We start from the raw sequence: 17,954 nt of genomic DNA, 5'->3' as shown, positions 1-17,954 counted from the left end.
TTCCCTCTATCCCACCCCAGCATCATCCTGGGTCCCTTCAGCTCAGCCACCATGCTGATCCTGGGCTCTTGGCTCCTCAGCTCCAGGAGCTTCTGCTCTACTCTGTGAGAGATTCCCACTCCCCAGATGCACCCAGGACCCCGTCAATGCCCACGGCTGCTCACCTTCCAATCACCACCCTACTCCCCACTCTGTGACTAAGGCATCCCCATTAGCTCCTCCCTTGGGGACTCTCTGGACCCAGGGCCCTCCTCTCTTCTCTCCTTGCTCAGCTTGGTTGCTCTGGTCCTTTACTTCAGTATCTCTTTGGGGCAAAAAGGCTTAAGTGTCTTTCTGGTACACCTGCCTGACTAATCTTTGCCCTGGATTCACACAACTGTCTGGCCCCCACAGCACCTGCACCAGGAGCTCAGTCTCCCAAGCATCACAATATCGCAGACCTTCTCCACCTCCTCAGGCCTCCAGTGCCCTGACTGTCAGCAGGTGACTTGCCCAACAGCCTCCCCGAGAAGACAGATGCTTCCAGGTGCAGACACCCTCTGCTCCCAGCCAACACATCCACAAAACCACACTCCTCTCCTCCTCCATCTGCCTCCTGGCTAAGGCCAGAGCTTCCACTGTGGGCAGGACCCACCCCCTCCTGCCTTCTCCCAAACTTAAACCATCAGTTAACCCTTCCCTCTCCTGAACCCTGAACTTCACCCTCTCTCCTGGATGCCTTCCATCAACCATTAAACATTCTAAAGATTCTCTCATCTTTTAAAAAAATCCCTTCTGCGGAATCCTCATCTCATTGAATGACAGCCCTCACCCTTGGCCTCCATAGCAGATTCTCACGCAGGTGGTCTGTGCTCACTGCTTGCATCCTCACTCACACCGGCTCCTCCATCTACCCTGGGACCTGCACGACACCCCTACACATCGAAGCTGCTTTTTCTGAGATCCAGACTTCCTTCTTCCTAAAACTATTGGATGGATTTCAACTCTCATCCCAACCAACCCCTCAGGAGCATCCGACCCCTCCTTCTTGTTTAAATTTTATTCAACTTCTTGAAATTACAACAAATCCCCATGTTAAAACCCCGACATATAAAAAGGTACACAGAAAAGTCTCTTTTCTACCCCTGTCCACCTGCCTAGTTTCTATAACACACACACAACATGTACACATACATCAACACAAACACACATATGCATGTACACACACGTATACACAGACACAATGTACACAGCCCGTGGTAAGCTTCCACATATCCTTCCAGAGTTTCTTTGATCAAATCGAAGCACAGAGAAACATACATTCTTACTATCTTTTTGCAAAAATGGTAACACGCTGTATCTACTGTTCTCTACCTTGCTTTTTTCAGTAAATAATGTATCTAAAGAACTTCTACGTCACTTCAGCTTCCTCATTCCTTCTTTACCGCCCCAAGTATTGCCTTGGACAGATGTACGTAATTTATTTAACCAGTCCCATCTGGTGGCACATCTGGGTTGTTTCCAATCTCTGGTCATTATAAACAATACCAAAATGAATAATCCTGAATATGTAATTTCTCATGTGGGCAAATATATCTGTAGGACGTATTTCCAAAAGGAGAATTTCTGGGTTGAAGGTTAATGCATTTGTAATTTTGACAGACATTGCCAATTTGCCCTCCATAGGGGTTACACCAATTTACTCTCCCTTCCATGATGTATAAAAGTGCCTGTTCTCCCACACGGGCTCTGACAGCGTGTGCTGTCAAACTTTTAGATTTTTCCCAATCTAATAAATGAAAATGGTAGTTTTAATTTATTTCTCTTATGAACTATTTTTAGCATCTTTCCATATACTTAGGATCCATTTGTATTTTCTTTTATGTAAGCCATCCCCTGCCAATTTTCCTGCCAGGGTTGTGAATTGATTTCTAGGAACTCTTTATATATTAGGGAAATTAGTCTTTGATTATGTTGTGAGTTGAAAATATTCTTGTCCAATTTTTCATTTTTGTCTTTTGACTTGACTTATGCTGTTTTGGCCATATAAAAGGTGTTTTTCATTTTAATTTATGGTCAAAATTTTAAATCATTTCTTCTGAGACTTTGAGTCATAGAAACACCTTTCTCACTCCAAAGTTTTAAAGTACACCTTAAAGGCTTTTTTTCAGGTGCCTTTATGGCTTCCTTGAGCACATTTCAATCTCTGATTTATTTACAATCTATCCTTTGATAGGGAAGGAGCTGTTGATCCAACATTATTTTTCCCAGATTCCTTGCTCCTTCTTGAAACAATCTGCCCTTGGCTTCTAAGATGCCATGTTCTCCCCCTACTTCTCTAGCCACTGCTTCTCAACCTATTTCACAGTCTTCTTCTCATCCTCTACTTTGCTTTCAAATGTTGGAGTTCAACATTTAAGAGTCATTGGTCCTCTGTTCCTCTCACTCTTCTCTCCCTCCATAAATTTCATCCTTTCAAGGTTTTAATGCCACAGGCTGAGAACTTCCAAGTTCACTTTCCCCATGAGCCCTAGACATGTACAACCATCTACCTACTTGGACATCTCCACTTGGACGAACATCTCCAATGTAACAAGTCCAAGTCTGACTTCATCAAACTTGGACCTCCCCAGGCCTTCCCCAACTAAGAAAATGGTACCTCCATGCTGGAAAATGAACTCATGCTAGAAGCCTAGGAGTCATCCTCTACTCCTCCATTTCTTTCTCCCTCTATATCCACCATCATCAAGACACCAACTTTATTTCTAAAACACATCTCACATCCATCCACTTCTTCCCATCTCCTCTGCCTCTACCACAATCTAGGACATCATTCTTCATTTGGACTATTACCATACTCTCCCATGTGATCTCCCCATATCCACTCTTGCCTTTGAGCTTTTAAAACAGCAAACTCATTCAATCTCAATCTCTCTATTTCTCATTAACAAAGCCCAGTGACTTGCTTTGACTAACAGAATGTGCTGGAAATGGTCATTCGTGCCAGTTCATTTGCGCGCTCTCTCTCTCTGTCTCTCTAACACATGCACACGCACACACACACACGTACATACACACAAGTTCTTTCAATAATTCTTAGGACAAAGTTGGAAATCTTTAGAAGAAGTGGTACTTAGAGTTGTGACAGTGGAAAACTCTACTGACAGCCAGGAAGGCTGTACTGAGAAGGTGACATTTGCAGTGCTCCTGAAAGAACAAATAGGCATTTGTTGGGTGAAAATGGCCACAGGATTCCTCTCAGAGGAAACAGTGCATACAAAGGCGCTGAGTTGTAAATGAGCACAAGAGGTGACCAGAGATTCATCTAGTGTAACCAAAACATTATTTATGGTAATAAAAATAAGTCATGGCTAGTTTCATCAAACACTGGTACTTTAAATACTATCTTGGGTTAGATTCCCTTGAGGTAGGGCCTGAGATGGGATTCCTATGAGAGTGACCTATGAGGAGTGACTCAGGAGAAAGGAAGGGAGGGAAGCAGGACAGGGCAGAGAGGGGCTGAGCAAGGATGTAGTCTCTGCTGGAGTCAGCTGGGGCTCTGTGGGGAGTTGCAGAGCTGCTCCCCACTTGAGACAAGGCACCTGGCCTTCTAGACCATCCCCCACAGCCCCTCCAAGTTCACTGCTCCCATTTGGCAAAGACCAATTCTCCAGAGAAGGGGCAGCTATGAATAATCAGCAGCCAACATTCACAACAGCTGGATGCTGGGTACCCTGGCCTGGTGAAGGGAATCTGGGGGAGGCACCAACAGAATCTACAACACACACCTCACATACTTCTCATAATACCCCAGGAGGCAGGCGTTACTCTGCCCATTTGACCATGCATAAGGGGTCTGGCTGGGATGTGGAAGAGCTGGAATTTGCATCCAGGTCTGCTGAGACTCCAGCCCAGTTCCTTTCCTCATCCCAGGAAGAAGGAGCCTCTTCCCGGATGACATCACCAGGAAGTACCCATCCCTGTAACTCCCGGACAGGGTCTCCTCTCAAAAAGAGGAAGAGCTGATCTCCACCAGGCCCCCCACCCACAGAAGTTGCTGAAGGGCTGGAAGCCACACTTGAGAACAGCATCCCAGTCTCAGCCCACCCAGGTAAGTCGGGTACGAAAGAAACACAAGGCCCAGGGAAGGGGAAAAAGTGATAATTTGTGAAAGCTAAGGCAGCTATGCAGGAATTTTGTGGAGACTTACATAAAGCAAACAATGCAGCGCGCATGTGCAAAAGAAACTTCAAGCCCATAAGAGCTGGCTGGAACGTTTTTACAAGGGACACAGTTGGCTGATACATATCCCATAGAGACCTCTGTCTCAGCTGCAGTTTCTAAACAAAGAAGCTGGTGTTTCAGGAGGTGGTTACATTAAAGAGCAGGTTTTTAACATGAGGAAACTGGATATTCTGAAAGCAAACGTCTTTCAGAAACGGCTTCCCACTATATCCAGAGCTTTGCACATATTAGGTGCCCAATAAACGTTTGCTGAATGGGTGAATCTAATATTTAACTGTATTTATAAAATACAGTTTATGCCAGTTAGAGTGTTTATCCTCAGAATCCTCTATTGGCCATGAGAACTTCAGTTTGCCCACATGTTTATGTCAATCCTGCAGTAACTGGGACAATATAATTTCTGCAGCTGATGAGGCCACACCCCGTGACAGGTTGTTCCTGTGCATATGTGCGTGTGTGTGGGTTCCAGCAAGCACTCCAGGGGAAAGATTAGAAGGAAACATACAGAACTTTTGCCATGAAGAACCAGGGGCCAGTGGAGGCCCACCAAGCCACAGGGAGCTGCAGGTCCCAGAGGAGTCGAAGCGATTCCTCAGCAAAATCACGAACTACATCCCATGTGTTTCCCATACATGGCAGTTTGTTAACAGATCGCAAAACATTGCAGCTCCTCCCATAAACTGATGGAGCCATTTCTCCATTCCTTGAATCTAGACTGGCCTTTTGACTTGCTTTGACCAACAGAATGTGCTGGAAGTACTCATGTACCGGGTCTAAGCCTCGACCTCAAGAGTTCTTGCAGCCTCTGCTCTTGCTGCTCTGGGAACCCTCTCCCACCACATGAACGATCTCAGGCTGCCTGCTGGAGGGCTGGGGACCATCTGGAGTAGAAGTGAGTCCATCACACCAATCAGCCCATGGCCAACTTGGCAACTTCCTGCTGCCACTTAAATCATCCTGGCCATGACCAGAAGAGCCACCCAGCTGAACCCAACCAAACTGCCCACCCATGGAATCAGGAACTGGATAAATATTGGTTGTTTTAAGATACTAAGTTCTGGGGTGCTTGCTATGCAGCAAAAGCTAACTGATACACTATAAGAAGTCTAGATTATAATTGCTAAACCTGTTTACATCAAGGTTGGCTCAGGCCACCAGGTGGACTTAGTCAATCTCAGGGAATCCCGCTGTCTTCCTTATTAAGTTCTAAGTTAGGGAGACTCTCTTAGTGACAGCCAAGAGACCTGGAGGGATCCTTGAGGAGTCCAACCACCTCCTTCTACTGTTAGCGATACTGAAGTCCAGCGAAGAGGAGCCACACTCACTCACCACACAAATATTTCCTGAGCGCCTTCTATGCACAGGCTTTGTGTCACACTGGGGGACACAACATGAAGAAGATAGACCAGAGCCTGCCCTCATGGAGGTTACAGTCCAGGATGGAAATCAGATGTTAACCAAGTCATCACACAGATAAACAGACAACCACAAATAGGGACGAACACCCTGAATTAAAGGACATGGTGCCATGAGAGAGAATCACGGGGAGGGGACCTAATTTGCATTTGGGGGTCACCAAGAGCTCTCTGAGGAAATGATATTTGGGCTGGAGCGAGGCGGTGGCAGCCTTGAGGTGGGAACAGAGCTCTCCACAAACAGCAAGGTAACAGGTAGAGCCCTGAGTCCCAGCTGTGCAGGTTCAAATCCCAGCTGTACTCCTTCCTGGCTGCCAATCAACCACCTTGAGCTTCAGTTGCCTCATCTACAAAATGGGGTTAGCAATAACGTCTACTACTTCTCCAGACTGTTGTGAAGATCAGCCGAAATAATCACTGAGAAAAGGGCGTTGCAAACTGTAGAGTATAGGGTGAACAGTTGAGGTTGTTGTTAACAACTTGGGGGGGACATTTATTTGCCCTGCACCTCCTCTCCAAAGGACTGTGCACCCCTCTGCCCAAGCCCTAGAGCAGACCTGGAGTGCCACTGAGCCCCCCTTTCCTTTCTTGGCGGAAACGCAGAGCCAACACTCTCCATCAGGGTTTGAACCAGCACCTACTCCACTACAGTATGGTTGTGAGAGCCCAAGCTCAGAATGTTAACAAAATGCAACTTAAACATCACTAAAGGGCTCAGAGGAGATGTTCAGGGGTAAGCTCTGGTCTTTTTAGACAACCACATTTCCAAGCTAATTATGGAAAATTAAATAACTTCAGTGGACTCTTCCAAAATGAGCATTTCCAAGACCTGGAGTCTTGCCCACCAGCTTCTTGCAGGTTGGCACTTCTGGATGCACTATAAAGGCAGCTTTGCAGCAGCAGCACGTTGCTCACAAGGCCATACGCCAGAGAAGGCGCCTGGCGTGGCAGCCCCAGCACGAGCACCCCCGCAGAGGCAGGGGAGGGGATGTAGCGTCTGCAGTGGGGCTGCCACACTGCAGTGGGACCACAGTATCTCCCCTCACTGGTGGTGCTCCCTAAGGGCCACAGGCCCAGGTCCTATTCACCATGTCCCCCACAAGACCTGTCACATAGTAGGACACATAAAATGTTTGTGAATTAACAGGCCTCTGTTTCACCAGCTGGAAAATGTGGGCCCAGTCGCCCAACTTGGACTGCCACAACCATCACGACTGCATAGACAGAGGTGTCCCTGGAGCTGACCTCCAGCTCCCCAAGTTTCTCAGCAGCTATGAAACTCCTTGGTTCTCCATCCAGCACCCTGGGCTTCTGCCACCCTGCAGGCACCACTGCCTAGGGAACCATCCTCCAGGATGCCACAGTCTGTAGTGAGGACCCTCTCTAGTATTACAGTCTATAGTGGGGATGCTCCCAGCTGAGACAAACCTTCATTTTCAGAGACCAGGCTCTCAGTGGGAAATCAGATTCCAGCTGGCATCTGGGGCTCCCAGAGGGCTGGGCTGGGGCTGGGGCCAGCCTTACTCAGGGATGACTTAGGCTCGTTTGCCCCCAGGGAGGACCGCACAGGAAGCCTCTGCTCTCCCCTCTTCGTGCCATGTCCACATCCCTCCCCAGTGGCATCAGACAACTCCAGGTGGGCGGGAGAACCCTGCACACCTTTGCGTGGATGTGCTCACCTCCACACCAATGTATGTCCCATGGGTGCTGTGTAACAGCAAGAGGCAGTCAGCACCAGGGAGCACGTGACATTTCTGCTCAATGCTGCTGAAAGTTTCCCCTCTGTGCATGGGGAATGTGGGCAACACATTTTGAGGTTTATCAAGTTGTCAATGATGTCCATTTGAAGCCAACAGCCAGGTACATAATTTACAGAAAACACTGTAGTCCCAGTTTGATTGTCCCTTTTAAGGGGACTCCACTGACATTCTTGATCATTCTGAGCGAGGACAGTGGTAGGCTGTGCCCCCGACTCTGCACCCCTCCCACCCCCACCCCTAAGCAGCTCAGCTCCAGCCGGCCCAAGGCAAGACCCTACTCAGGGAGGATGGGGCACCCACCTGACTGGTTGATAGGAGCTCCGGGTTTCCGTCACTCATCCCCACGTAGGCACTGTCACCATCAAACTGGAATAGAGAGAGACAAGAGGCTCTGAGTAAAACATTCTCAAGAAGGCCCCAGGAGAAGATGCCAGAGGAGGTCAGGGGACTGAATGCTCTGAAGGAAAAGGACTTTGGGGCCTGGAGAAGCAAAGATGGGAGCCCAGGGTGCCTAAGTCCCCATTTCAGCAGGGCTCCCTCTAGGGCGGGAGGAGGAGCCCTGTTCTGTGGTCCCGAGGGCTCAGGTTAGCACCATCAATCACAGTTAGGATGCCCTTTATACCTCATCCATAGATGTGGCAGGCTGCCTTGTCAGATACTGAGCTCCCCACCCATGGAAGTACCCAAATATCTCTCTTGGCCAAAATGCCAACAGGCTATCAGCTAGAGCCAGAATTCCACATGATAGAGGGAGGCAAGATCGGCAGTCTTAGAGTCCTGACAGCCTGCCCCAGACATGCCCTCCAGGTCTTACCACCCTAAGAAGCTTTGCCCCTTCACATCTGCCCCTTAGGCCCCCCTTGGCCACAGGCAGTGAGGACAGTGGTAGAACCATGTATAGGAACTACAATCCTGTTTCTGAGAAGCTGCCCAGTCTGGATTCAGGGAGATTTCCCTGCAACAGGGAGCAGCTGTAGTGGGAGAAGTAGGCTCAAGGACCACCAGCTCCCCATTTCCATGACGTGTCATGAGCTGGTGTCTGAACTTCTGAGGTTCCTCATCTGTTGAATGGGGATAATGATAGTAGTCCCCTCTCCACGGGATGTTGCACTGACACCTGTACAGCACTTAGCTCAACTCCAGTTAGTTCCCTTCCCTTGAGACAGGTGTCTCGGACAGGGCTCCCCGGAAGCAGAGCCTGAGACAAGGATTCAGACGCATGTGAGCTTTGAGAAGCGCACTTTAGGAATAACCTGTAAGGGAGGGAGGAAAGCAGGACAGGGCAGCGGAAGGAGCTAAGCAAGGATGTGGTCTCAGCTGGAGACTTGCTGCAGCCTGATCCCACGGGGAGTCTGGGGCACGAAATGCACCACAGTTAGTCCCAGCACGAAGAAAGGGGCCGGCCTTTTGTAGCCCACGTGAGTCAGTCACTGGCTCTGGGCTGCCCCTGGGGGACAGGAAGAGGCATAACCCTCTGAGCAGAGTGGCCCCCACTTGGCCAAGGACAGTTCTCCAGAGAACTATGTCAGTTGGGAGCCATCTACAGCCAGCGCTCCAAGCAGACGGGAGACGGCTGTGCAGGCTAGTAAAGGGATCCAGGTGGGGCACCAACGGCCATGGCCCATTTTATTTTAATTGAAAATTTTTATTTCTTTATTAGATTATATTCACATGGTTCAAAATTCCCAAAGGATAAAAAGAAACAGAGTAAAAAGTCTCTTTCCCATCCACCTCCCAGCCATCCATTGCCCCTCTCCAGAGACAACCACCACGTCCACCAGTTTCCTTGATATCCTTTCAGAGATGGTCTATATATATACATTTTAGAGTCACTTCTTTCACACAAACGACAGCATACTATACACACTGTTTTGCCCCTTATTTTTTTCCTGGCAACACATCTTGGAAAGTGTTTTATATCAGAACATAATTCTGTCTTCTGGTACCTAGGATTCCACGGCATGGACATAACATATATATTTAACAGGATGGGCACATGGGCAATTGAGTTGTTTTCCTGTCTTTTGCCATTCCAGCATTGCTTCCACGAACATTTTTGTGCATCCATCATCTCACATGGATGTGAGTTTATCTCCAGGATTAGTTTGTCTCATCGCTGGGACCAACTGTGTGTGCATTTGTAACTTTGACGGACATCGCCAAGTGGCCCTGGTGGAGGTTATAAAAATCTACACTCCCACAATCACGCACACATGACATCAGCTCATCCAGACCCTCTGCGCTCAGAGATGCTTTCCTCAACAACCACTCAGATGCCAGCCCCCCATCTCTGTGGGCTGAGGGCCCACATTGCCACCATTCCTGAGTCCCTTGCTCCACGCTACCTTGTTCTCTGCTCCATAGATCCTTTCACCTTCTAGCATTCAACATAATTTACTTACTTGCCATGTTCTTTGCTTATAGTTGGATTCCCCCACTAACATGGAGGCTCTCTATACACTGATGCCTCCCAAGCACCTAGGAGAAATGCTTGCTGAATGAATGAATGAAGCAGCCACTACACTATTCACATTGTCTGTTACCAGGCCAGTCTCTCCATGGAGGCAGGGGGATTGGTGGTTACACCCAAGTGCCTTCCCAGCCCAGGGATGGCAGTCCTTTGGTGACCGCTGGATGAGCAAAAGAAAAGGCCAGGCCATGCCTGGAGTCTGGGCACTGACCCCAAATGCAGGGCTCCATCCACCACCCTGCACCTAGAGCTAAAGCTTCAAGACCCTGCTCAGAAAGCACCTCCTCCAGGAGGCCTGCCATTCTCTTGCCTCCTCTGGCTGTCCCTCTTACAACAGAGATTGTCTCCACATCTGCCTTCTACCCCAGAGTGGGACAACATGGAGGCTGGATCTGTGACCTGGTCATCTCCAAATCCCCCAGCCCCTGGCATAAGCTGGCATCAGGACGGGACTATGCATTGGGTAAGATGGGGCGCTTTCAACAAAAGCTCCTGGGTACTATTTGACGTGTCACCATGGCCATCTATTACTTTGATAAAAGCAAAACTTCTTTAAAAACTACACACAACTTAGAAGTATGCTCTAAAAGAAAAAATGACTGGAAACGGAGGGGGACAAAGTTTAACCATGTATTTAAAACATTTTATTAAGCAATAGTAATCCAACAGCATGGCATAAGTTAAAAATATAGGAATATGTATCAAAGGAGCAGAGGGAAGGATGTCCCCCCAGACCCTGTGTCACAGCCCATTTATCAAACGCTGGCCAGAAGGGAGCCGACGCATGAGGAGGGGCCCGGGTCTGCTCTCTCCCCCGACGCTGTGAATGAATGAACACACCTGGCGTGAGCAGAACGCTTTCCACAGAGGTTCTCATTTAATCCTCACAACAACCCACTGAGCAGGTTTATCTTCCCTGTTTAAAGCCGAGGACGCAGGCTGAGAGGATGAGCAGCTGCCAAGACGGTGCAGTGAGGGAGAGGCTGGACTTCAGAGGGGCTGTTGCTTCTTCTGCTTGGTCTCCCACTGGGCTGGAAGCTCCTCGACAGCGGGGATCAAGGCTCTGCTGCACCCCCTGATATAAACAAGGACTAGTTCGGTCTGGCGCATGACAGTGTTGATGAGGACGTGCTGGTAGTTCAGGGAGGGAGGGGTTATCCACAGCGAGCTGTCGGGGATGGCATTGGAGACATGAGGAAAAGGGACCTGGATTTTGATGTGGGTACGCTGGGGGTAGGGAGGGGGTCGGGCAGTGGGGCCCCTGAGGTCACCAGAGCCTCACTCAAGTGGGCTTATTCATTCACTCGTTTATTCAATCAAGAAAGAGCTGCCGCACACGGAGTAAAGCCTGCCTCTCACTTTCAAGGAGGACCTGAGAAATTGGCGGCGGTCCACAAGGCAGGGCCTGGGTCAGCCTCCGTTAGGTCATCCCTGGGTGCGTGGCACGGTACCCTGGAAGCACACTGGGCTCAGGACCGTCTTACTGAACAGCTGAGAACAGAGGCCCCGAGGTGGTGGTGGTGGGGGTCTGCTCTGTCCACCTCTCCCCAGGATTCCACCATGTCAGAGCCCTTGGAGAGGGACGGCATGATAGAGAGAGACCCTGAGGGCTCCCAGGCTTCCCCTGGCTTGTCCTCCAGGGCACCAAGGCCTGGGCCTTCCCCTCTCAGCCCTCCTCTTGGGGAAGCTTTTCTGGAGGAAAAAAACTGTAAGCCAAGGAGAGAGGTCACAAAGCCAGCCTCTGTGCTCAGGCACTACAAGGCCACATCCTCCTCCATGTGCACAGACAAGACAGAAAACACCCACATCTATACCCACCCCACAGCGAATCTGAGTGTGTAAGTTAACAAGATAAATGACATATGCAATGTGCCCAAGCATGGGGACAGCTCATGCCCCACAAACCAGTGGGGGCCCATGCCACACAAAACACAGCGTCCAAGACAGCACAGGTCACACATGTACCACACCCATGGGTGACACAAACCAACCCAAAGGTGTTCACAGCACAAACATGAGTGTGCACACATCACAGACCCTTTACATGCCTGGATACACAACACCCACAGCATGCACCCACAGGAAGGAGGGGATGCCCGATGTGTATGTGTACCGTGCATCTGCAACTGTATAAATATAATTCACACAAATGCACACGCAAACATATATGGCATGAGCATGTACAGACATACAAAGCAAAGATACACAAGAACTTAAATTCTATGCATACTTCACAATTTATCAGTCCCTCAGCCAAACATCTTTTTTCACACCACATAACCTTCTGTATGCTTTAAAATGTGGGGAAAAAAATGTAGGGGGAAATATCGGCCTAAGCATTTCCATGAAATGCCAGGAGAACATCCTCTTACCACTGACTGGAATAGATTAATTTTCCCCATTTCATATTCTAATTATAATTCCTTTTCCCATCACCATCTTCAGTCCTCATTACAGCTGGAAGATTGTTCTGCAAAAGCCAGGCCTTCATCTTCTCTTCCCAAGAGTTTTGTCATGGAAATGAGTTTTGGAATCTGAAAGAACCCACATTTTTGCAAATATCGGATGCGTGGGGATAACCCTTTCATGACGGCCACAGGGACTCCGTTCACAGAGGCTTTGAAAGGGGCTGTCTCTCCCCATGCTGTGTGGTTCCCTTGGCAGGAGGGGTCCTGGGTCCCTAATTCCAACAGCCCCCACACACACACCTAGATCCATTTTTTATCTTTAAGGAAACTTAGCAAATAGGCAGCTAAGGTGAAAGCTGAGGAGCCCTGATCTTAGACAGTCAGATGTGCGAGCTCCATCTATGCCACCTTGGGCAAGCTCATTAATTGCTTGAAGCCTCAGTTTCCTCATTCTTATGAGCCACACAGTCACTGATTCACAATAGGTGTAAATTAAATATCTGTGGGGCAGACAAATATGATAAGTCGGTGGATGAATGGATGGAAGGAAGGGAGAGAGTGAAGGATGGAATGGATGCACGGACGGTACAAATCAGCAGCGTCCACCAGAAATATAATGCAAGCCACAAATGCAAGCTCCATGTGTAATTTTAAATTTTCTAGTAGCTACAGTTAAAAAAGTAAACATAAACAGGTGAAATTAATTTTAATGATATTTTATTTAACCCAACATATTCACAATATTATGGTTTCAACACATAATCAATAGAAAATCATGCATGAGATAGTTTACATTCTTTTTGGGGGGGAGGCACTGTCTTTGAAATCTGGCATGTATTTTACCTTACAGCACATCTCAATTTAGACTAGCCACATTTCAAAAGTCACATGTGGCTGGTGACTGCCATAGTGAATAGAGCAGTAAATACCTGGAATGAGTGAAATGAATGAATGGATGGTTGGTCAGGTGTATGGGTGGGATGGAGGAATGGATGGATGGATAGATGGATGGATGGATAAATGGGCAGATGGGCAGGAGCAGAAGATCAGTGGTTTGGGGAATGAATGGGATAGATGGGCCAGTAGGTCGATAAACAGATGACACCATAGTTGGATAAATGGAATCAGAAGGTGAGATGGGTGGGTGGGTGAGTGGATGAATGGGCAGATAGGTGGTTGGAATGTGTGGACTGAATGTTTGGGATGAGAGGGATGAGTGGATGGATGGATGAGATGGGATGGCTGGGTGAGTATGAAGAGACAGCTGTGTGGAAAGATGATTGGGATGGTGGGTGAGACAAACAAACAGATGGTCGGGATGGTTATGCAGGATTCACAGATAGACGCCTGAATGAGTAGGATGCCTGGCTGGACAGAATGGGTTGAATGGGTGGGTGGGATGGATAGGTGGTGGATAAGTGTGTCTGGTATTGCCTGGTCACTCTATTTATACTTTCCATGGACGATGTCCTGGTTTCTCAGTGTTGCAACATGCACCATCTCTCAAATGTTCATCTTCAGCCAAGATTCCAATATACAGTTTTCCCTGGACATCTCTCCCATTGGTCCATGACCACCTCAAATTCAACACATCCAACACTGAACTCATGACACATGTATGGACCTGCTCTTTCTCAAGTGCTCCACCATCATGGGAGAAGGTGCCACCTTCCCTGCAATCCCACGGTCAGTACCCCGTGGCTCTGGACCCCTTCGCTCCTACATCCTCCTGATCCAGTCACCTGCAGAAACTTTCTGCTCAGTTTCCCCCACCAATTCATCTTCTACCCTGCCTATCACTAGTGATCTTTTGGCAATCATGTAACTGCTCAGGTCAAAACCCTGCAGTGACTCCACATCACTAACCCTGGCATCCAGGACCCTCCAGGATAAGTGGGCCTGAGCCTCGTCTCCACAGCATCCCTCAATGTTGCAGGGACCTCCAGGGCCCTTGCCTTTGCACACACTGTCATATCATCAGCCTGGAGCGGCCTCCTCTTCCTTTTCTCTACCTACTGAAATCCAGCTCTCCCGAGGTCTTTTTTTCTGGCTACGCACTCCAACTTAACAGTCTTGCTTGCTTCTATAAACTCGCGCTCTTGGGCCTAAGCTTAAGGCTGCCACCCCAGGTTGCCTTTGGACTCAATTCAACTTCTGTGTGTAGTGTGATATACCGGGCAGCACACTGATTCCTGAATTGGAGTACTGGCCGCACCAGTTACTTGGGACCTTGGATTTAACATCTCTTTGCCTTAGTTTCCTCACTTGTAAAATGGTAATGATGGCAGTTATTAATTATTCCGACCCCATAAGGTTTTGGATTTCTGTTATCAGATATCAGATTTGGGTTAACGTTGCAACATTGTGCTTAACAATGGTAAAGATTTTTAACAGGTGCTGAATAAATATCTATTATTGTTATTATATGCTAAACTTTTATCCCCTCATCAGCCACAATCCCCCCCAGTCCAGCAGAGGACCACGTCTACTATGTCACTAAGGCCATCAAATATCCCCCCCAACTCTTTCCCCTTCCTGATATTATTTATATCACACCCATCCTGAACTCCTTTCCTTTGGTCTGAAAAGGTAAAGTGACTCCTTCTTGTTCAAGGTCAGCCCTTTCACCTTGACCCCATCCCTCCCGTGTTGTCCCCTCATTCATTCCCACTGCCTCAGTCCTGGGTCTAAGATCTAATTTAAACGTGCTGAAGCAAAATGAAATCAGTCAATGCCCTGGTTGTATCACAGACCAAGCACCCACAATGTACTGAGTGACACGCTCCCAGATGGACTCCCATGGGGACTTACCATGAATAAAGTGTGTCACGAGGCAGAGAAGAGGTAAAAGCAAAGGGATTTGCAGGTTATAGAGGGGGCAACAGTCCTCGTTCATTGACTGGTACCTGGTGAGTGCTTTCTATGTGCTGACATTCTCCTGACCCCAGTCACAGCATAATGATTATGACACAGCCCCTGCCCTCAAGGAGTGCCCAGTCCTTGGGAGAAGTTTGGGCGAATCAAACATCCCTCTTCTCCAAAACTGAGAAAGGAAGACAGGCTGGTCTCTGGCCATAGTCCCAGGATGGGAACAAGTAACCACAAAACCTGTATGAAGCCCATCCCAATTGGTCAGTGACAGCTTTCCCATCACTCAGTCTCTGAAAGTCAAGTGATCAATTACAGTCTCACTCCAATAGCCACATGTCCACAGCTGGAGGTCAGCCAGTCCGGAACCTCCTGCTTCTGAAAGCCCGCTATCCCAGGACCCCATGATTCCCAAACCCTGCAAAGCCCAGCTCTTGCTTGCTTTGGATAGATTAGCTTTGCAAAGTACAGCAATGAATTCAGCATCTTGTTTCAGACATCGAATGATGGCCTCATCCTTGACAAATGTGACAGTGGCAGGATAAGGTTATCACAGGGGAGTGGAAGCAGGGTGAAGGGCCTTTCCAGAGAGGCATCTTCAAAAGTAACTTGGAAGCTCCATGATAGAGGACACACAGGAGCTGGCCAGGCAAAGAGCAGGGAAATGACATTCAAGGCTGCTGGGAGCACCTACTGTATACCAGAACTCATCCCAGAGCTGCACTTGGTTGTCGCATTAGAAGCCCCCTGGAAATTCCAAGGGTGCATGACCTGCCCTACTATAGAGATGAGCAAGCCAAGGCTCAGGGTGCTTGGGGAGCTTGCCTAAAGCACCCAGTCAGCTCTGAACCTGGCCTTGACCCCAGGCACCAAAGCAACAGTTGTTCTGTGGAAGCTGCTGCCCCTCCCCTCTGCACAGAGACACAGATCAAAGACCAAGGATGCACAGCCCTCAGCCCAGCCAGTTGCAGACACGGAGAGACACGCCTCAAGGAGATCTAAAGAGGAAACAATCAAAGCAGCATACACTGCTCCCGCCCACCCCTACAGGGCCGTGAGAACACTCATTCTGCACAGATAAAACGCGGCTCAGAAGATACAGGCCGTGAATGCGGCAGCTGCACCCTGGGCCCTGCCGAGAGTGCGGTTTCATGTGGAAGTCTCACAGAGAGATGCATATCAGGACCAGGGAGATGCTGGGGGAGGGGGCAGAGCATGCTGTGTGCTCAACTCCGGGTCCACCAGCACCGAGGCAAGGAAGAGAGCACAGCAGGAACACACACGGGCTGAGGCCAGGCTGCCCGGGCTCAAATCTCGGGCCTGCTTTCCAAGCTGTGTGACTTTTTAACTAAGTTACTATTTCTCAGTTTCCTTATCTGGAAAACGGGTATGCCTACCATTCGGATTAAATAATGAATACACAGAAAGCGCTTCTAACATTGCCTGGTACAGAGAAAGCACTCAATAATTGTTAGCTGTTACACTCATTCTTATTTAATCCTCAAAACAACCCTGTGAGGTTGCTGTAACTGCCCCTCTTCTGTAGATGAAGAAACTGAGTGGGGCTTCAGACCAGCCTTTGAGGTCCTAAGAGTGGGAAAGACCCCTGAAGCCTCTGCCCGCCATATGTAGTCTGAAATAAAATTTGTAAATTAAAATCTTCATAAGAGTCCAACTGAGGGCTGATTTTTCCCATAAGGATGACTTTCATGCTTTGTTCCTAAATTTCAAATATCAACGTCTCTCCAAAAAATGTTTTGCTCCTTATTGATGCTCCTGCTTTGCTGGGCATAATGCACATTCTTATTCTGCCCAAAGAGAAATCCAGTGCTATGACTGAGGCCCAGAGAGCTTAGGGGATCTGCCCAAGGCCACACAGCCAGGATATACCCAAGCTGATTCTTCAGTCCAGGTTGCTGGCTCCCCAAAGTCCACACTGGCTTCCCACCCCCACTGTTTCCAACCTGTGTGAACCAGAGCAGTGACCTCTGGGCTGGGGGCCTTATCAACCAGTAAGGGGAGACAATGCCTTGGGCAGGGCCTGCCAGAGGGGCTGGAAGCGTGTCTCGTGAGCAGGACCCACCTCCCTACTGCTGACCAGAGTTGGCTTGGATGGTGCCACCTGTTTTGGTCAACAGAAAACATTAGGAGGGGGTGTAAAATGACAGTGGTCGCTACAGCTCTGGGATGGAGTGCCACCAGGCACCTGGCTCTCTTGGGAGGTGGGAATCACTGCCCTCCTTTTACACATGAGGAAACAGAGCCCTCACACCTGGCTCTGACCATGCTCCTGATAGACCTGTCTGTCCAGTGTGGTGGCCACCAGTCACACTCGGCTACTGAGCACTTGGAACCTGGCTAGTCCAAATTGAGATGCGCTTAACTGGAAAATACACACCAGTTCTCAAAGACTTAGAACAACAACAAAAGAATGTAAAATGCCTCGTCAATATATTTACATCGATTACATGCTGAAATAACAGTATTTTGGATATATGGGGTGAACTAAAACATATTATTAAAATTAATGTCACCTGTTCCTTTTTACATTTTTGATGGGGCTACTAGAGAATTTAAAATGACGTATGTGGTCTGCATTCTGTTTCCACTGGACAGCACTGGTCGAGATGCTGTCTCACCCTCTGCGCCAGACTCAGAACCTTGGAGAGAGAAGAGTCCACAACAGCAACAGCTGATCCAATTCTCTGTAATAGCTATGGGGAAACTGAGGCCCATAGAGGGAGAGTGATTTGTTTAAGGAAAGAGGCTACTACAGAGGCATTCACTCATTCAAGAAATGTCAACTGAG

General features: G+C 48.5%; 1 protein-coding gene across 2 annotated transcripts in view; it reads right to left on the bottom strand.

Annotated features, from left to right (window-relative positions):
• Window positions 1-17,954, bottom strand: part of TOX2 (TOX high mobility group box family member 2) — a 135,807-nt gene that overhangs the window by 76,744 nt on the left and 41,109 nt on the right. For both annotated transcript variants that reach the window (XM_046679706.1, XM_046679707.1), the window contains exon 2: window positions 7,700-7,765. In XM_046679706.1, coding sequence (XP_046535662.1) covers window positions 7,700-7,765 — 66 coding nt within the window. The remainder of the gene's footprint in view (window positions 1-7,699; window positions 7,766-17,954) is intronic.

Source organism: Equus quagga, chromosome 12 (genome assembly GCF_021613505.1).
Source record: "Equus quagga isolate Etosha38 chromosome 12, UCLA_HA_Equagga_1.0, whole genome shotgun sequence".
Lineage (NCBI taxonomy): Eukaryota > Metazoa > Chordata > Mammalia > Perissodactyla > Equidae > Equus > Equus quagga.
Note: the sequence above shows the minus strand (reverse complement) of the source record. Positions and strands in the feature narration are given on the sequence as shown.